The sequence below is a fragment of the Oryza brachyantha genome, chromosome 1 (assembly GCF_000231095.2).
Source record: "Oryza brachyantha chromosome 1, ObraRS2, whole genome shotgun sequence".
Classification (NCBI taxonomy): domain Eukaryota; kingdom Viridiplantae; phylum Streptophyta; class Magnoliopsida; order Poales; family Poaceae; genus Oryza; species Oryza brachyantha.
In genome coordinates, this window is record NC_023163.2 from 18,085,993 (window position 1) to 18,106,124 (window position 20,132).

Genomic DNA, 20,132 nt, shown 5'->3' on the forward strand with positions numbered 1-20,132 from the left:
GGTAACAATTGACAGTGTGTGAAAAGGGAAACATGCATGGTGGGAGGTTAATTGAGTTCAATCTTTGGGTAGATGCTTGTGTGACAGTGATGGTTCTTGTGCCATGTGCCATCTGAGGCCAGCAGAAATGCATGGGGTGTAGTGGTGTTGCAGACTCATCAGAGTGAGTTCACCAAGTACAAACTCAGTTAGGTTTGAGTTGGAAGTGCAGATCAAATCAGAGGAAAAGATGAAGCAATGTGAGCAGTACTACCAAGTAGTAGTAGCTAGGTGTGTGTGTGGTGTGGTGTGCCATCATCCATTGATTAATCTGTGATTCCAACTAAGAGATGTGACTGAGTGAAGCATCATCTGATCATCAGGGAGGAAAATGGTAAACAAATGTGTCACAGGTGGATGGTGATCTGCATTAAGTAGGACAGTTGTGCAGCCCCATCTACTTTTCTCCACTCTTTAGTTTTAGGGTTCACAAGAGGGGTAGGGTAACCCCTTAGCAACAACATTGGCTCTCTTTCTCACATCTCTTCTCCTCAACACATTTATGCCTTGGCCACTCACTCAGCTCACATGCTGTGCTGCTTATTTCTGCAACCACAACCACCACCACCACAATGGCCATAAACATCCTTTGCATTTGCATGACAACTTTTATTGGCATTGGATAGATTTTGCTGTGGCCTCAAATTGGGTCAAGCAGACCTGTTCCCTTTTAGTATGCTTGCTGTTGCCATGCTCCAATTGATTCACCTTTTCTGCTACTACTACTACCTGACCCTGAATTCAATAGCTGCTCAATTTTTCCACTCTGCAAAGGTCAAGAAGCTGCAATGGCTTCAAGCCTCACACTGGGCATGCAAGAATCTGTATATACAATAATTATTAATGGGATGCAATGATTAAGGTGGTGCTTTATCTTTCCATGGAGGACAGACAAACAGGCCACAGTAAACTATAAATATGCTCTGCACAAAAGAAGAGCTTCTTCAGCCGCATACATTGAACCTCCACATGAAAAGTTCTGAACCTTATTTCCTTTGTGCAAGCCAAAGGCCAAGGAGAGAGATCCTGTCATCTCAAGCCCAAGTGATCATCAAAGCCAGCCACTTCTGTAATCACTTGCTTTCTCACAGATTAAGCAGCAACCAGAGCCAAAGGTTGGAACTGCTGCAACTCTGTTTGTTTGCCAGGACAATTTGTTAGATAACAAGGCCCTTTCTTTGTTTTTGTGAGCACAGTGCAGTGGAATCTATGGAGGTCTCAGTTCTGGTAAGTGCACAGAATGAGGGTGCAGTTATCCCCCTCTTTGCTGACAGGCTTCACATGGCCTCCTGTGGGATCAAATCCATTAGTTTAAAGCCTTGCAAATCTTGCAAACATGGTGGCTTGCCCACACAGTACTACTATATTGCTGGGACTCATACCATATGCCCAACTAGAGCTGATCTTTTCATTAATCAACTCGGGTGTTTTTCAAATGCTCACAGATCAGAGACATCTTAATTAATTTGCTAAGAGGGCATGTACAGTGACTTCATCTTCCATGTGAGCTGCTGTGGCCTGTAGGCACTTGAAATCATCAAGAAAACTGTAGTGACTGCCTAATACAAACCAAATGAAAGTGCTCACTCCAAGTCATTGATTTTTTACGCACGGCACTAAACCAGAATGGCCAATAGCATCCATAAAATTATTAAACTTTACAAATTTACTTTAATATAAATTTGATTGTTATGTTTGGATGAATTTTGCACTGAACGTTAAATATTTATGGTCGAGGAGAATATTAGCAAGACAAGTAATTTGCTTTATGATTCGTGCAGTTTTCTTTAAAAGAATAGAAACAGTAACTGTTGGGGACCATGCATGGGCTGATGTGAACCCCTTGTTTTTCCTTCTTTAATTATAGTATTTCATCTCTCTTAGAGGAGCTAGATTATTGTAAACAGCATGAGTTCAGCACCTAACCTACAAGCCTAATTTAAACTCAGAGGACAAGCCAAGAACCGCACACCCACACATACATGATTCTCCTGCACTGGACACACACTACTGCCGCGCGCAGCAGTATGCATCATCCGAGGGCTCTTGGTCACCGATCTCTAGGCGCAACGGACGGTGCAGATACATCCACTCGGATAAGGTCTCAGCGGTGTATTCTTACTGATAGTATTATATACAAGTAGAACTAATATCAGTCATTAACTAAAATGAGTATTTTTTACTTCCTTAATTAATTATTAGTAGTTTTTTGTAATTTTATTTTTTGGCAATAAAGATCACAATAAAAATGACGATATTACCTCTTCAAATTTTTACTACACTTAATATTATTGGCAGTATAATTTAATTATAGTCGTCCCGTAAAAAATAGATCAATAATATCATTTAAATTCTACCGCTGATAAAATGCACTGTAGACGGAACCACTCGGATAACATAATCTCTAATCTCCATCAACGAGTTCCCTAATTAACCATCCATGCATGCACCTTGTGGGTGATTTGATTAATGTTGGGGGGAGAGAGATTAAGAGAGAAAAGGTGGCAAAACTGTGCTGCACATGTACTGCTTCTGAATTTCTGATCCTGCTTGCCTGTAATATTCCATGCATCCATCTACATGTCCACCTTTTTTGTGTAGGCTCGGATTAATCAAATCAAGATCGCCTCTTTGGAAGATTTGTCTCGTGGGGGAGAAGGATTAGATTAACCAGATAGAGCAGAGAGGGAGAAGGCTTGCTTATGTTAGCTTAATACGGCTTGCTAATTGAGGATTTAGGGCGTGCTGTTTACTGCAGCAACCGACCAAAACCGAGAGCAGTAGGGGCCCTGGGGCTCTGGGGGTAATCTGTCTCCTCTAAACAAAACACGTACTCGGCCATGGATGCGAGCGACAACCATATGTAAGTAGTACTACGTACTCATGTGGTTATTATAGATCAAAATCACTGGATTAGATGGTCACATTTGTATGTATACTGGGCTACTGGCAGCACCTACTGTATTCCCCTCCTCCTGTGTTTAAAAATGTGCCACTGCATTGCCCTTGCTTCAACATTGGGCACGGTTCATTATTAAACATGCTAATTAATTTAACCAAGCAATGGCAATGATATATTGTTAGCATTCTAAATTCGAGAACATAATTATGGCGGCAAAGGTGTTCTTTAATTTCATGCCAAGTAGTGCCTTCATGGTGGTCTTCTAATACCAGCAGAGGTTCAATTAACTACGAAGCAAGTTTACCTCCATGTTCCAAAACGCCACATGACAGTACTACAGTAGTACACTATTAACTTTCTACTATAAGCATCTTGATCATTTCCATGATCGGTATTTCCCCACCCCAAAATTTGAATAAAAAGATAAAACTATTTTAGGACGGACGAAACAGATATCATCGTAGAAACTGATTCAATTTATTGCGCTCCGGAAAGAGAATGAATAATATTTGTAGAGGGTGTGAGTCCATTCGCTGGTTTAGGAAAAGAAAGAATTAGCGAAGTAGGAGTATGTACTACCTTGCCAGCTTTTGAGCAGTACTGGTAATTAACTAGTATACTTAATTAGTTGTTAAAGCCAGTGTCTGGAAAAAGGTAGCTCAAAACATGGGCAGTTTGGCTATCAGCACACAGAGATGGCTGTAAAACCAGCGAGGCATAGGCTTAAATTAGTGGCTTCGGCGTACGTAGGGTGATGTTTCATGTGTAGTAAGGAATACTCCACAGAATTAAGGCAGGACGAGCTCGCGAGAGCGTATTAATGGCTCGTGTGCTCGCTCTATCGATGAGTTTAGCTTGAGACACTTGTCGCTCTCTTGTGCAGCTGACTGAGCTGACTCTCTCTCTCTCTCTTTTTTCGCCGTCAGGTGCACGAAAAGTTTTGCTGTTAATCGGCAGAACTAATCATTTGGTGGTGGTAGGCAGAAACCGTCGTACCGTGAAATGCTGGTGTTGGACGCCGCCGGACGCTTTGCAAGATTGTGCACAGAAAGCGTATTGGGCTTTTTCTGTGGTCTTGAAACTCTGGATCACCCCGCCCCGCCCTGGCCTCTTCCGATCTCCCTATTGTTTGCTCCACCATTGTTGTATGATGGAACCAATTGGCGTATTGTGTACCATATGTTGCTAAAAAGCTGCGTGTGTGTTTGTGTGTAATGTAAATATGAGAAAGGTCAGTAGTAGTGTATAGGTACCATATACTTGGGTACAGATTGTGCACAAGAAAGCATTTTAGGCTTTTAACAGTCCTGAACGCTAAATCACCCACCCTTTGCCGGTTACTCCACCGTTTTATGATAAAATCAATCGGTATATTTTCGCATACCGTACGTTGTTAAAGAAAATCAACTATCGGGGTGGTTATTTTGATTTTTCCATAAAAAAGCCAAACGTCATAGTTATAATAAAAAAATTAATAAAAAAAATTATATATGTATTCTTAGCGATCTGACAGTCAAAACTGAAAAATAAATTTCGGTGAAAAAAAATCCAAATTCAACTCTAAATTCAAGATTGAAAATTTAAATTTTGTCTTATAAGCATAAGATAAACTAAAACATATGGGTGTATAGATGAAATGTCACTAGCGTCATATATATACATGATTAGTGACGGACCTAACAAATGATATTAGAAGTCTGATCTAGCTGCAACATCTTTTCATTGATATTTGACATGAAATTTTAAAAGAAACTTAGTACAAGCCATCATGATCAAATATATATACATGATTAGTGACGGACCTAACAAATGATATTAGAAGTCTGATCTAGCTGCAACATCTTTTCATTGATATTTGACATGAAATTTTAAAAGAAACTTAGTACAAGCCATCATGATCAAAGTTAGCGGGGCTCGAGCCCCTAACACATTTGCTACTGTACACGGGTGTGTTCATCTTGATCCATCGTAAAATCTCGATACATATTATCTAAACAAACACTCCTAGTACTATACTAGCGCTTTCCCACTGTTGAAAGACGAACTAAATGTAGAAAGAAATACCGATGTGTTACGTCCTGCTTTTTATTTAATAATATAAATAATGAAACTAACGATTATAAAATTAAAAGAAATTAAAAATAGGAGATGCAGAATTTATATATTTTAAAAAACAGCAATTCAACCTGCGTGCGTAAAAGATGAGAGAGAACCCAGACGGCCCTGTACGGGCCCGCACGCGCAGCTCAAGGGCCAAGGCAGGTCCCCTCGCCCCCGCCTCCACGGGCGCGTCGTCGTACGCACCCCGTAGCGTGCGATCGCGCGCGCGCGCGCGGGCGTACGTGCACCGACGGACGACGCCCCACGTCACGTCACGTACGCGCCGCGCGCAACCGAGGAAGGAACCGCCGGCCGCGCGCGGGGGCGGGGCATGCGCATGATGTGCAGCAGCGGGCCAAACTCCTCGCGATCGAGGGCATGCGCGCGCGCGGGGGGGTGTTGATGACGAGCGACGGCGAGCGTCCCCCCGGGGGCAGCATCCAGGGCCACGATGCTGCACTGAGGCCGGGGCGCAGCGCGTCGTCGTCGCGCGAGTGATCGATCGATCGGGTGGGTGGGTGTGTAAAGCCGGCGGTTTCTAATCGTCCCGAAACCGTGAAAAAACCACGATAATCAACGTTCCACATGGATGCGCTCGTCGCTCGGCAGCAGCCGCACCGCGTACCGGCGTATGCGAGCGCGCGGTGGGGATATGGCGCTAACCGTAACGACCAGAGCTGGGCGGTCGCTTTACCGGCCCATGGGGTTAGTTGGCCGCCGTGTTTAAAATATACTCCCTTCCATTTCAAAATGTAAGACGTTTTAGCTATGTTTAGATGTATCTATTAACCAATGTATATTGTTTATATATATATCTAGATTCATTGATATCTATATAAATTTAATATGAATTTAGAATATAGAACATCTTACGTTATGAAATGGAGATAGTAGTTTTCTTTTATTTGGCCCGGCGAAAATTTATACTACATCGGGAATAGACGGCTGTATGGAGGGGTAGAAGGCGATCGATCGAGTGATCTTTGTGTGCATCGCGGTCCGCCCTGGACATGGATGCCTCCAGGAGTTTCTCGTCAGTCAGCGGTCCTCCTCTCCTCTGTTGGCTCTGCTCCTTTGTTCGGCACAGCATTCTGCTATGAAACGAGAATGCAACGCTGTTGCAATGCTAGCTCCATGCCCATCTGAACATCACAGCAACATATAGCTTATTATTTTTCCCCACGTTTCTACGGTCATCCGGTGATATGCTGCAAGTCAAAGAACAAATCTGCGGTACATTCATAACTTGAACAGTACACGAGATACTTTTCCATAGTCTAATTTAGTACTAACAGACAAGCCACGTTTTTTTTCTCATGTAGGTATAAATGTGGCACACCACCCGGTCGACACATGGCCAACATGTAACTCAAGATCAATGAAGACCTTAGAACGGTCACTATGGTTCAGGATCAAGGTACCCAAAAGCTACGAGACTAACGTAGAGTACCTCCATTTAGTTGTTTTTAACTCGTTTGAGTTTTAGCCAAACACTTGGTCAAGCTTTTGACACGTCGAGCGCCCACACCTTCATAAATACTTGGATTTTGCCATTTGAAAACCCATCATCATATCATATACACACACTCTCGGAGGAGAGAATATCAGAAGAGACGGAGGCATCCAATGAGATACGGTACTGGCTGTGTGGCTGTGTGGATTCCCTGGAAGAAAATGGGTTGCTGCAGCAGCCGAGGCGTGTCTCATGGCCTGGCCAGGTCAGCAGTGAACCAGAACAGCTAAAAAGGGGGAGCCTTTGTGTGCAGCCAAAGCGTTTTTCCGTGCTGAGACGATGCCGCGTTGCCCCTCCCTCCTCTCTTCTGCTGCAATCCAGAGCCCAGAAAGACGAACACGCGCACACATACGAACGGATCAGAGAGAAGAATCTGTACGATTACTACTACGGCCTCCAGGCACATGACCAATGTGACCTCCTTGAATTCTTATTCTTCTTCTCAGTTCTCACCACCTAGCTTCTCCCTTTCTCCTCTTCATTAACGCCACTCTTCAAGTGTGTAACCTACCCTTTCTAGAAGCCCAGACAAGTTTTACCAGTACAGTTGGGAGAGGTTGGAGGACAGAGCAGGTTGATTGCACCTATTTTCATCCAAATAGATCAAAATACATATTATTTAGAATTATTATAATCTATTTTATTAAGATAGATTACTATAACCTAGACTATTACATGCTAAAGTAGATAATGGATGACAAGATGAATAATTACTTTAAAGTACCCAAATACAGTGGGCTTGTATCAACCTAATAATCTAAAAAAGCATCCCCGAAAAGAACTTACCATATTATAATAATCTAGCATCTACATTATAATAAACTATCATAATAATCTAATTATTTATTTTAGATTAATTCTATAATTCAGACTACAATAATTTTAAGCCAAAAAAACATGGCCATATAATCAACAACCTTGTCACTCTTAAACCGATGTTTATCTCACCCTCAATCGACGACCTAAAACTTGTTTTCCTTAGATAATGAAAGGAAACTGGAATATAATACATGTTATTTACAATTGATAGCTTTACCACTCCTAATCCAACAACGGTCTTACCCATAGGCTTCGTTCTAATCAGCTAATTGAACTTAGCTACTTCTCGCTCCTCGTGAGTATATCTTTCAAACCGTAAAACAGTGTTCCATATAAACACACTGCTTTAAAAAAATTAAATAAATCTATTTTAAGTTTTTCATAATTAATATTTAATTATGCAAGAAGCTAGAATAAGATAACGCCCGGTGCACCTTTTTTTGCTAAAAAAGAAAGAAGGTAGTGCTCGATACACGTTGGATTTTCGATAACGCGGGGGAAATTAAAATGAGAAAAAATAGTGCCGACACGACGATAAAACATAAGCCAAAAAACAATCACCTCTCCCTTTTCTTTTTTCCAGGTGTGCACGTCGACCTGGCCTTCGTGTCTCCATCATCATCGTCCGACTGGCTGGCTGGCACAGCAACGCAAGCTCTGACTTGCACGATGCCATGCATGCAGCCACTACTGTACATGTGTTTTACCAGACATGACATGATGGAGAGGCTTTTTAATTAGGATCCAATAGTTGTTTGCTCAGTGATGACCAGTCTCTCCCTCTCCTCTCCTCCTCTATGTGTGCGTGGCAAGGAAAAGGGCTAATGTAGCCCAAGCATGTAGTGTGGTCCGGCTTGTTGCACTGTGGTGTCATCCTTCGTTGAACCGATCAAACCCCTCGTGAGGGAAGAGAATAAGGAGGGTGATTGGCTAAATGCCATATTTATAAATAAAATATTTATATATGTATTCTTAGACATCTAAAAGCCAATGCTGAAAAATAAATTTTGGCGAAAAAACTCTAAAATCAACTATAAATTTAAGGCTAACAATTTAAAGTTTGGTCGATAAGAATAAGTAAAATCGAAAAGAATGAGCGTAAACTAAGTGCATCCATATACGAGGGCTTTGCTTGTTCTAGACTTTAAATATATGTGTGTAGGTGATGGTGGTGGTAGTAGTAGAATGGAAGCCAGCTTTCTCATCATCATAGAAAACTTGAGGAATGGAAGCATGCATGCAAGGATGTCTGAAGGTGCTAGGTAGGTGTAGACATGAACTCCAAGCTTAGGTGGGGGATGGAGTGGTTTTTAGTGTTGCAATTTATTACCGATTAATTTTTTAGCGAAAGAGGAATTTAAGTCTACACAAACTAAAATTTTAATTGAATAGACATTGAAAAGATGATGACTGTATTCAACATATAACATCAACATGTTGTGTTTGATCTTTTGTAAAATATTCATAATTCCTTTGACTATGGTGTCCTAAAGCTTTTTATAGCACGCTCACGTCGCTCCCCCCAGGTGACACGGGCAACCAAACCCTAGCCGCCACCAGCCTTGGCCCCTTCTCCCCACCTCGCCGCCGCTCGAGCTGCCGCCAGCAAAGCCGACCGACTGCCATGACGGCGGCGGCAGGGCTCTATCCCAGCCAAGGTGCGCCCACTGGGGAGGACCAGGGGCAGCCAAGCAAGGGGGCTGCGGCAGCGGCGGCGACTGGGGCGGCGGCGTGTGACGTTAGCGGACAGGGCGCGAGACGGCATCGGGCTGGAGGATGAGTGTGTGCCGCCGACTGCGGGGAAGAAGGCGCGCAGTGGTGGCGGCATCGGTGGCCTGAGAGCACGCGGCGGTAGCTTCGATGGCGACACGCGGTGTCGGCAGAGAGGACCAAAGGCGGCCCGGTGGCTGCGGCGGCCTGAGGCGCGCGGCGCCCGACGACGCGTAGCGGGGCGCAATGGCGGATGGTAGCGCCCGGCGGCAGAGGCACGCGCGAGGGGGGCGGAGGTGCGCACCGGCAGCGCCTAGCGACGGACGGTAGCTGCCCCAGATCTAAGGCACGCACCGGCTGCCCCAGATATAACCCAGCAGCGGACAACGACACCTGGAGCCTCGCAGGGGCTGGAGGGGCGTGCAGTCGTGCCCGGTAGCAGGCCTAGAGACAGCCCGGTGGCGTCATGGGACCGGCGGCGTGCGCGGCGACAGTGGTGGGGTTGTGTTAGCCAACGACCGAAGGAGCACGCGCGGCAGTTGTGGATGGAGGCTGGTGGGGGCGACGTCATGCTTTGTCGTGCTTTGCGACGTGTGGACGCAGGTTGCCGGGATGTCATGGGTGGCTGGCATTGACCGGAGGAGTGCGGGTAATTGTAGGGCTAGGTGGAAATCGCTGGTGAAAGCCATGGTCGGTCTTAACCAACCTGACGACGATGACACCTTAGGCGCCGTTGCCCTCCTTGGAGGCGTCATTTTTAGCGTTCATCCACCGGTCTCCTCTCCAGGTGAAAACCTTATCCTCTTTGGACGAGCGGTGGCGGCGTTCACGTCGCGTCCTCCTTGGGGGCACCGTCTTTGGAGAAAATTACCTGTGCAGTGTCGGTCTTCTGCCTCCCCTGCGACGTTCGGGTAGCCTAGGTTGGTTGGCGAGGCTCTTACTGCCCTAGTCCCTCCCTATCTCTAGCGAACGGTCAGCTCTCATGTTTGGTTGCTTTTAGGTGGAGTCGGAGATGTCTTGCTATTGGGGGTGCGGCGAGGCTTGGCAACGATAATGTGTTGATGTTTCCTTGCAAGGGTGTTGTTTCTTCCTAGGTCTAGGTTTGGTGCTTGGTAATTTGGGATGAGGTCCACCTCGGGATGTTGTTGGTTTGGTTTGTCGTGGCAACTTCTTGACACTTATGACACGATAGTCGTGCAGTCGGAGCTGATGGTCGCTCGACGACAAGCTCGATAACGATGACATGGGTATCGTCAAATCAGAGTCTCGATGTCGCCTGTAGCCAAACTAAACCACATTGTCTCGTTTTGGGCTACGTCTTTGTCCTTTGTTGGTGGTGTAGAGTTGTGGTGCTGCTCGTGTGCTCTGAGTTGCTCCGGCCATGAGTTTTTTCTCTTTCTGTAACCCGTATAGGGTCTTTACTCCTTCTTAATGAAATATAATCGACAATCCTTCTGTCTGTTTAAAAAACATTTTTATATAAATAAAAATTAGAATTTTGAATTATCTAGGTTATACACTTTCCACAATATTAATACATTGAAAGTTGAACGAGAGGAATCTCTGTGACAACATGTCGATGACATAAGCATAAATGATAGACATCAAAAGAAAATCGTTGTTACACGCATCAAACTATCCATGTCATTTTGTCTTCTATGCTACTCTCTCCCATTTATTATATATGACGTTGGTTAGTTCAAAATTGAACTAACCAACGTCATATATTTAATCATGGAGGGAGTACTATTTATGCCATCGTCAAAATCTTTGAAGTATGTACAGATATCTTGCTAGTGCGAAGGTAGCATAGATTTAAATCCAATGGACATAAATTTAACTCCACTTCTCTGACTCTAAAAACATCACCGTTTCCATAGACAAATTGCAGCACGATTTACACCATACGTCAAGTTCTACCGTGCCCATCAAGTATCTCTAACAAATTAAGCACACACACATAAAACTTCTCTCAGACTTAAGCCACTAATTGCACCGAACAGAGCTGGCCGGCGATCCGACACATTAAGTACTTGCTTAGCCGGAAATCCCCAGCCGGATTACAGCTAATTGCCGTGCAAAACTTTCCCTTCTTGTGTAACAAACCGGTAACAATGATAAAGCGGAATGGGTTTCTTTTTTTCCAGAACGGGTAGGCCGTGTACCCGGCGGCTACAGGAGACCGCGTCCAGCTGGCACGCATGCCTTCCACGAGGGCATGGTCAAACGCCACGTTGGACGGCAGGAGGTAGCGGTCAAACTGAGATGTGGACCTCGGTGGTAGCCTCGGTGGCGGCAGTATTACGATTAGGCTAATTGCTACTTATTAAACGCTGCTGCTTATAATTAAAATCTGTTTGGTTTTTTCTCTAATCCTGAACGGAAAGCAGCGGTTCACCTACCTAATTATGCTTTGGTGATGGTGCTGCCGTTTGGCTCGGGCACTTAAACAGGAGTATTTAATCTTTACTTATGGCTCCCTTCCATAGTGGAATACTGTATTATGACATCCAAACCATATCTCCCATCACAATCTCTATAAAGTTGGTTGTTTTTTTACACCACCATCTCGATACGATGTTTTGATTCTACGTCTTATTTAAATTTTTTTGTGATTAATATTTTTTTTACTAGATGTTAAAACATAAATAATATTTTATACGTGACTATTTTAAAAATATTTTAAAATTTTTTTTAAATAAGACCAATGGTCAAAACATTGGACATAGAAATAAAAAAATAAAATTATTATAGGACTGAGAGGTTTTCGGAGGGATTTAAACTAATCTTATGCGGTGAAACACGATATTAATCTCCCTTGGTTAATAGCCGAGTCAACTGCAGTACTAGTAGCTACCAGCAGTAAATGGATGGAGGCTGCTTAGTCAGGGGGGCAGGGGCTACCACGTGGAGGCGGAGGGAATATTCCGTCGGGATCTCCACTCCTCAGGACGACGTGGAGGGTGACGACCCGAGCAGCCGAGCCTACCCATTGTGGGGGCCCACATGAGGTGGACGTGCTTAGCTGGCGGTGCGGGTCTTCTCCCCGGATGCGCCAGCTGGCGCGGTACGCCACACATGTCTCGCTGACCCTGCCCCGTGGGGAACGTCAATTTACCAAACTGCCCCTTCTCTTCACGTACTCCATCCCATGTTTGCTGCCCGTCTTTCCCTCCCCTGATTTCTTGGCTGCGTGTCTGGATTATTGGTAGCGGGTAGGTAGATTTTGCAAGCATGAACTCTGGATTAATAATAGCTGAAAAAAGTTAACTGTATATAAATTAATAAGAGTTGTTGGTTCTATAAAATAGTATAATCTTTCACATGGACTAATTATTTTTTAGTGATAAATGATATGATATAAAGAGATGTGGGTTCTAATTTCATTAGTGGGTAGGTAGATTTTGCAAACTAGTATAAACTCTGGATTAAAATTAGCTGAAAAAGAGTTGTATATAACATTAACCAGAATCATTTGTTTCACAAACTAGTACAAATTAACATATTAACTGATTATTTTTTAAAGTAATAGACCATATACATAGATGTCCTTGCTAATTTCATTAGTTTTAGTCTTTAGACGTGTTAATACGGGTCCAGTCTTGGTCCAGTCTTTAGACGTGTTAATACGGATATGAGTCTACGTGCATACATACAAGCACCTATTTTTCGGTGTCGTGTTAAAAGTAACTGTACACTAGTAATACCGTGTTAATACCGTGTTGTTTCTTACCTAACTAACTCAGAGTATCAGAACAAGTTTTCATTACAATAACTACCGTGTTTAACTTTTTACGCAGCAGCGGGTAATGCTGCGATGTAAACGGTGGATAGGAATGTGTTACCAGGTGGGGTAGTTTGGCAAAAACATGAAAACTAACGGCTTTGTGTTTTCAATGGGAGTGTCCGTCGACAACGAGGCGTCCGTGGCGATTTCGGGATTTCTCTAGATTTGCCGGCTAGTCTTCGGAGGTACTCATAAAGGGTTTGCGCGCGTGTGTTCTTAGGAGAAAGTGTGCGTCATTGTGAACGTTTGTGTTGTACTGTGTTTTCATTAAAAAAGAAAAAGGCACTGCGTGTGTTGTTGGGGGGCAGAAGGGTCATTTCGGCGCTCACTGGAAATCTATGGTGTGCTGTCCCTTCTCTCTGTTTTTTGGGAAGCAGATTCTCTGGTTTTTAAGGTTGGCTTGCGTATGCAGCGAGAGAGATGCGGAAAGCTTCGGAAACAAGCTCCTCTCTCACTCTCTCTCTCATGAATTTTGCTGCCTCGGAAAATGCAATGTGCCGGGAGCAAGAAAAGGATGCACTCGTTTTTGTTTTGAATATATTGCATAGTAAATGCGTATTTAGATTTTCTTTTTGAACAAGTGAAAAGTTTGTCCACTCCATTTCAGAAGTCGCACAAGAAAATATTTGTCTGTGTGTGAAGAGATAGTAGTTTCTTGTTGGTAAAAGAATCCTGGTGTTATCTAAAACGTTATGGTATATATAGAAATCAATGTAATTAGAGATATGTATACGTGGGGAAACCTTATCATCATCATATAGTACTTAATTTTATTAAACTTTTAGAAGACTCTTTTGTATGATCAAACTTTTCTATCCTAGGGGTATCGTGGTATTAGTTAGCGATGAAAAAGAATTAGCAAGCATGCTTAACAATGCATATGTACATGCGTATAGAAAAATAACCTCTTGTTATGCAAAGTTTTAGAGTTTGTTAGTAGTCTTTATGCTTAGTTGTATTTTGCTGACTCATGTGGACGCCGTGATGATCAATAGGAATAGATAGAAAGATTTAGGACGCATATAATAAAAAGATATACGTATACATGTGTATATTTGTTTAAGGCTTATCTAACCCCCAACAACACTACTATAAAACAAGCGTTGAGTCATGGAAAATGTTGACCATGACTTTTCGCGAGCATACATTTGTCGATTTCTACATAATCAACTTGACATCTGTATAGCACTGATATCCACGTGTGATATTCAGTAAAAACAACGCTAATAAATGATTATGGTTGAGCATAGGTGTAAAGTTAATCGAATACCGACGCAGGTTATACTTTTCTAAAATTTCTTTACTTCCTCACGTAAAAAACATCAGCGTTACGTGAATAACATTAAACTAACTCTTTTGTTTAAACAACAACAACTGTAAAGAGAAAAAAAATCCTAATAGGGACCACTCAAACCTAGCTTCTAAGTTTTTGCATTGTACTAATAGGAGATAATTGAAACCCCAGCATCCAAAAACCCAAAACGGCAGTAGAATGAAACCGGAAAAACCCTAAACTCCATGACACTAGAAACCAAAACCACAAAACCCAACTAGATGACCCAAATAACCACACAACAGGTTTTTTTGCAGTTTGCCCCCTGGATTTCTTGTTTGGTTTGAGGAAAGCCCCTCAAAGCCGCACCCACTGCTGCTATTTCTTCCCCTGCTTCCCACTCCTCCCCTTTCTTCTTCCTTCCTTCTCCCCCTCTCCCCCTCTTCCCTTGACGCTATCCTCCTCCATTTCTCCGCCTCACGGGGAATCCGCTCGCGCTTTTGCTCGGCGATTTATTGCTCAGGGTTCTTGCTGGGTGGCGGTGGTGGTGGTAGTGGTGTGTCACCTCGACGCGGGAGCACAAGGTGGGGGGGGGGGGCAGGCAAGCTGTGCTGTTCTTGCGTGTGGGTCTATGCCTGCTTGCTTGCTCGGGGGAGGAGGAGGAGTTGTGGGGTGTAGGTGGCGGCATTGCTGAGGGCGGTGAGAGGAGATCCGGCGATGTCGGAGGCCGACCGGATACGGCTCCGCACGGCGGCGCTGTCGCTGGACGGTGGCGCGGTGCGGGACAAGCCGGATGCTAAGGCGGATGTGTTCGCCGATCTTGGCTCGCCGGTGTCCCCGCTGCGGGCGCGGGCGAGCGTGACGACGTCGTCGTCGTCGTCGTCTGGGTCGGCGAAGTCGCCGGCGCCGTCGAATGCTGGGGCGATGGGGGTGGCAGGCGGGAGGAGCCACTCCGGCGAGCTGGTGGCGGAGAGCACCCCTCCGCGGCTGCCCGGGCACCGGCGCTGCGGATCTGGGCCTTTGATATTCTCCGGTGGCAGCAGCGGCGGGAGCGGAGGCGGCGGCGGGGACCGCGGAAGCACGGCGAGCTCGCCGATGACTAATGCACTCCCCGCCGGTAACATCTGCCCGTCCGGGCGCGTCCCGGTGGCGGCGGCCGCGCCGCCCCCTCCGCGCTCCCGCCCGGACGTCCTCGGATCCGGCACCGGCAACTACGGCCACGGGAGCATCATGCGCGGCGGCTTGGCCCCCGCGAGGAGCAGCATTGACTCCTCGTCTTTTCTCGGACACGCCCCGAGATCTCCGGCGACTTTTCCGGCGGCGTCGGGTAGCAGCAGCGGGAACCTCCAGGAGGTGACCCGCGTGGCCAACGAGTGGTACAAGAAAGGTAAGTACGCCGAGGCGCTGCGGCACTACGACCGCGCCGTGGTCCTCTGCCCCGAGAGCGCCGCGTGCCGCGGGAACCGCGCCTCCGCGCTCATCGGCCTCGGCCGGCTCGCCGACGCGCTGCGCGACTGCGAGGAGGCCGTCCGCCTCGATCCAGCCAACGGCCGCGCCCACAGCCGCCTCGCCGGGCTCTGCCTCAGGTGATCTTCCTCCCGCATTGCGTCGATTCAAACCCCCTGCTTCTTGCTTCCGATCTCCTCCGTGTTCTCCTGCATGGTGCTGTTGCTTTCTTGGATGTGGATGCCGAGCTTTTCCGCGAGCGAGCCCAAGAGGAAAGCAACGTAAATCTAGCGCCTTTCCTTTTGCTTCAGCCAATCTGATTTCGATTTAGGACTGCTACCGCTTTGCGCGGCATGCTTGATCGTCACTGTTGGTTAATTTCATTTTTTACGGTTGATAGGGATGATAAAAATTCCATCTTTTTGCTTACGCAACAATCGATTGGTTTGTGTTGGCCATGAAGTAAATGTGCTGTTAAAGTGGTTCCCATCACACATTGCTGATGAAAGGGGGAGTTTGCTTAGCTGTATTTTGTAAGCTTTCTTTAGGTTCATTGGATGTAGGCCACACAAAGCTGATGGATCCTAGAATTTTGCCCTAGTTTTGTTACAACTGCGCCCTGTACTGACTTGCAAGACGTCTGGTGTTAATATTCGAACAACCGGTGTGCTGTAAATTTGTTAGGATTGTCGATTAAATGGGTTGGGCCATGCGTTCTCTCAGGTTGGGGATGATTAGCAAGACGAGGAGGCACTTGATGCAGGCTGGGCATCTTCATCAATCTGATCCTTCAGAGTGGGAGAAGCTGCAGCAGGTGGAGGCACATCAGGGAAGAAGCATAGATGCCAGGAAAATCGGGGATTGGAAGAGTGCATTGAGGGAAGCTGATGCCGCTATCGCTGCTGGAGCTGACTCCTCTCAGCTGGTAATGTCATTTTTCTCATAAGGTTGCAAGGAATTGTTTGTTTCAGTAGCAGTTCATACTGATTGTACTCTTCTGTTCAGCTTCTTGCCATAAGGTCAGAAGCACTTCTCCGGCTCCACAAGTTAGAGGAGGCTGACTCAACTCTTACGAGCTTGCTAAAATTGGACAGTATATTGCTGTCTTTGTTGGCAGCCAAACTATCAGGCATGCTAGCTGAGTCATATGTATGCATTGTCCGAGCCCAAGTTGACATGGCATTGGGCAGGTGTGATTCTCAAACCCTAGAATAATGCTCAATTTTCCACATCGCAGTTAAAAATAGATTAGCATGAATTTGGTATTGGATTCTACAGGTTTGATGCTGCTGTTGAGGCAGCTGAAAATGCTAGACATATTGATCCTGGAAATGCGGAGATTGGGATGATCCTAAATAATGTCAAGTTAGTTGCTAAGGCTCGAGCCCAAGGAAATGAGCTCTACAAAGCTGCCAAGTTTTCCGATGCATCTATAGCATATAGTGAAGGGCTCAAGTATGAGCCCTCAAATCCAGTGCTCTATTGCAATCGAGCAGCGTGCTGGGGGAAGCTAGAACGGTGGGAAAAAGCTGTTGATGACTGTAACGAAGCATTAAGAATACAGCCTAATTACACAAAGGCGCTTTTAAGACGAGCTTCATCCTATGCCAAGGTCAGCAGCAGGCATGCATTGAATGTTATTTTTCAATAATGAAATCGAGTCATTAGATGTCGTTTCCACTCCATGTACATTATATTGACCTTGTTAACTATTTTTTAGCTCGAGCGTTGGGCCGATTGTGTGCGGGACTATGAGGTGCTTCGGAAAGAGCTTCCTGCTGATACAGAGGTTGCAGAATCACTGTTCCATGCTCAAGTTGCATTGAAGACAACTCGTGGCGAGGATGTGTCAAATATGAAATTTGGAGGAGAGGTTGAGATGGTAACCAGCGTTGAACAACTCCATGCTGCCATAGGGTCACCAGGTGTGCTATTCTCTACTAGTTCTCCCCCCTCTCCCCCTGAATCTAGTACCCTGAAATTAACTCATTGGTTCTGCTGTGGTGGCATCCTCAATAATCAAAATTACAACCTTCTTTGTATTTTGATACATGATGTGTTTGACTAGGTTTATCATATCAGACTTACCTATTTTGCAACTTTGACTGATTATTGTATTCAATTTACTATTTCTTCAGGGGTGTCTGTTGTTTACTTCATGTCAGCTATGAACCAGCAGTGCACAAAAATTGCACCTTCAGTGGACTCCCTTTGCAGCGAATTCCCCTCACTGAATTTTCTAAAGGTGAGGCACTTGAAGTCTCCAATCATTACATCCAACAAGCACTTATAAATTACTAACAAATCTGCATCTGTATGCAAAAACAACAGGTAAATGTTGACGATAACCCCATGGTTGCAAAGGCAGAGAACGTGCGGATAGTCCCAACATTCAAGATATACAAAGATGGTGCAAGAGTGAAGGAAATGATCTGCCCAAGCTTGCATGTTCTGCGCTATTCAGTGAGGCACTATGCCGTGTCTAGTTCTTGAGAAGCAGTCGGTACCAAACCCCGATTTCCCGATTTCGTTGATGCATAGTGCTCCCTTTTCCCCTATAGCCTTTTACTGTCAAACTTGAGACGATGTTGTCAGCCTCCACCAGTCCACCTCATTTCACCAGCTGCACAATAATTCCCCGTCAAGCATGAGCATAATGAGCTAAAATTGGTTATGTGGAAGAGCCTACCCCAATTTTTTCTCCCTGCCCCCAATTCCCATATGTTGTTACCCCTTTTACCGTTCATATGCCAACCTCATTCAATTCTTTCACCTTTCTGGGCTCTTTCACCTCTTGTATTTGATACATTTTGCTTTACCTTATAGTCCAATAGACAGCCAACCCTGCTTCTCAAGAAGGGCAAGTTTGTAATGTTGTTTAGTTTAGCATATCATAGAGAGGGGGGAGGGGGAGAGGGGAGGGAGTTAGAGAGGGGGATGATGGTTGAGATTTTCATTACCTGTAAATACCATATAGCAAAACATCAGAATCCATTTGAAGGATTGCTTCCCTGGAGAAATGGTGGTATCAAAATTTTGGAGAGGCTAACTGTCATTGTAGGGAATCAAGAGAGCTGTTAATTGGTGCAGGATGGGTTAGGGGTTGGATGCTAAAAATTGGGTGTCATTTTGCTGCTTCTGCTGGTTTGTGGTGCTGATACATAATGCTACCATTTCCATGAATAAAACAATCCAACATTCTTTTTATCTCTCTTTTTGGAGTTTTTGCCTGCTCTCCTTTGTGATGATGATGATAGTGATGATGACAACTCTTCCATACTTGGAGAATTTGCAAGTTCATTAGCACAGCTGCTGTTTGTGTGTTTTGTTTATCAGTAGTAACCAGCATCTATTTTTGCATTGGTTTTGGTTGTGTGTGGGGGGTTGCTGGGAGTGACACTTGTCTGTCACATCCCCCAATGTGCCTAGGAGTGAGAGAAACAAGACATTTTCCTCTTTCTCTCCTCTCTCTCTTCCAAGATTCTTTTTTTCATATTTATGGCTAGTAGAAACATTTTTTTTCTTTCTTTTGTGGTGGTCAGATCTGGGTGGGGCCCCACCTGGTAATGATTTGGGCCCCAGAGCCAAGTCCCTCCTAGCCTGGCAGAGAGCTGGCCCCTTTTGAATGGGGTTGTTGGCTCATTCATTGCCTTGAAATACTCCTACCACCTCTCCCACCATCAGTACATTTACCTCTCTCTCTCCTAGCAGAGTAGGACTACACACAGTACTTAAACCTCTTGATACCATATTTAAAAGGCTTTTAGCATTCTGTTTAGCTGTGCTTTCTAGTTGGGTTTTGATCCTGGCATGTGAGCCAGAAAAGTCAAAAGAAGGCCCCTGTCCTGTCCTGCCTGCTCTGATTCTGGGGCTATACAGTCCAGTTGTGGAAGGGGAAGGGAAAAGGAAAAACAACGGTAGGCAATAGGGCCCACATGCACATATGAGATCAAATACTCTCTCCGTCTTAAAAAAAACTAATTTTTTAGTTTCTGTATCGAGCATTTGATTATCCCTCTTATTTAAAAAAATTAATATTTTTTTAAAAAATAGTCACACATAAAGTACTATTCATAATTTATCATCTAATAAAAATAAAACTATTAATCGTAAAAAAGTTTTAATAAGACGAAGAGTTAAATATTGTATCTAAAAACTGGAAAGTTGATTTGTTTTGGGACGTAGGGATTACAGAGGTTATATAATAAGAGCATTTTTGAGCAAATACTTTACATTGTCATCCTGGAAATACTGAAAATAGAGTACATGAGTGGGAAGATATTGCTCCAGCAGACAATTTGTCTCATCATCCAAAAATAAATACATCCATATTGAAAGAAAATACTTCAAATATGAATGTTCTCTATTCCCTCCATATATTAACATCCGATTATAAGAAAAACAATAACAACATGAGAGTAGATGGTTGTAAAATATTAATAAAAATATATATGAATGTTGTTATCTTTGAGTGATAATTGATGTGGATAGAAAATCTATTTTGGATAGTCATCCAAATAGCAATATGGATGATTGAATCTAG

General features: G+C 44.5%; 1 protein-coding gene across 1 annotated transcript; it reads left to right on the plus strand.

Annotated features, from left to right (window-relative positions):
* The first annotated feature begins 14,581 nt into the window (after positions 1-14,581).
* LOC102710837 (TPR repeat-containing thioredoxin TTL1-like) lies at positions 14,582-18,811 on the plus strand. Its single transcript, XM_040520103.1, has 7 exons — positions 14,582-15,729; positions 16,313-16,514; positions 16,595-16,779; positions 16,868-17,201; positions 17,310-17,514; positions 17,728-17,834; positions 17,921-18,811. The coding sequence occupies exons 1-7, from the start codon at positions 14,861-14,863 to the stop codon at positions 18,080-18,082; spliced, it is 2,064 nt and encodes a 687-aa protein (XP_040376037.1). The 5' UTR covers positions 14,582-14,860; the 3' UTR covers positions 18,083-18,811.
* The last annotated feature ends 1,321 nt before the right edge of the window (positions 18,812-20,132 follow it).

Coding starts and splice junctions, on each gene's coding strand:
- LOC102710837 (XM_040520103.1), top strand. CDS start 14,861: ATGTCGGAGGCCGACCGGATACGGCTCCGCACGGCGGCGCTGTCGCTG. Junction 15,730..16,312: donor CTCGCCGGGCTCTGCCTCAG/GTGATCTTCCTC, acceptor GCGTTCTCTCAG/GTTGGGGATGATTAGCAAGA. Junction 16,515..16,594: donor GAGCTGACTCCTCTCAGCTG/GTAATGTCATTT, acceptor TCTTCTGTTCAG/CTTCTTGCCATAAGGTCAGA.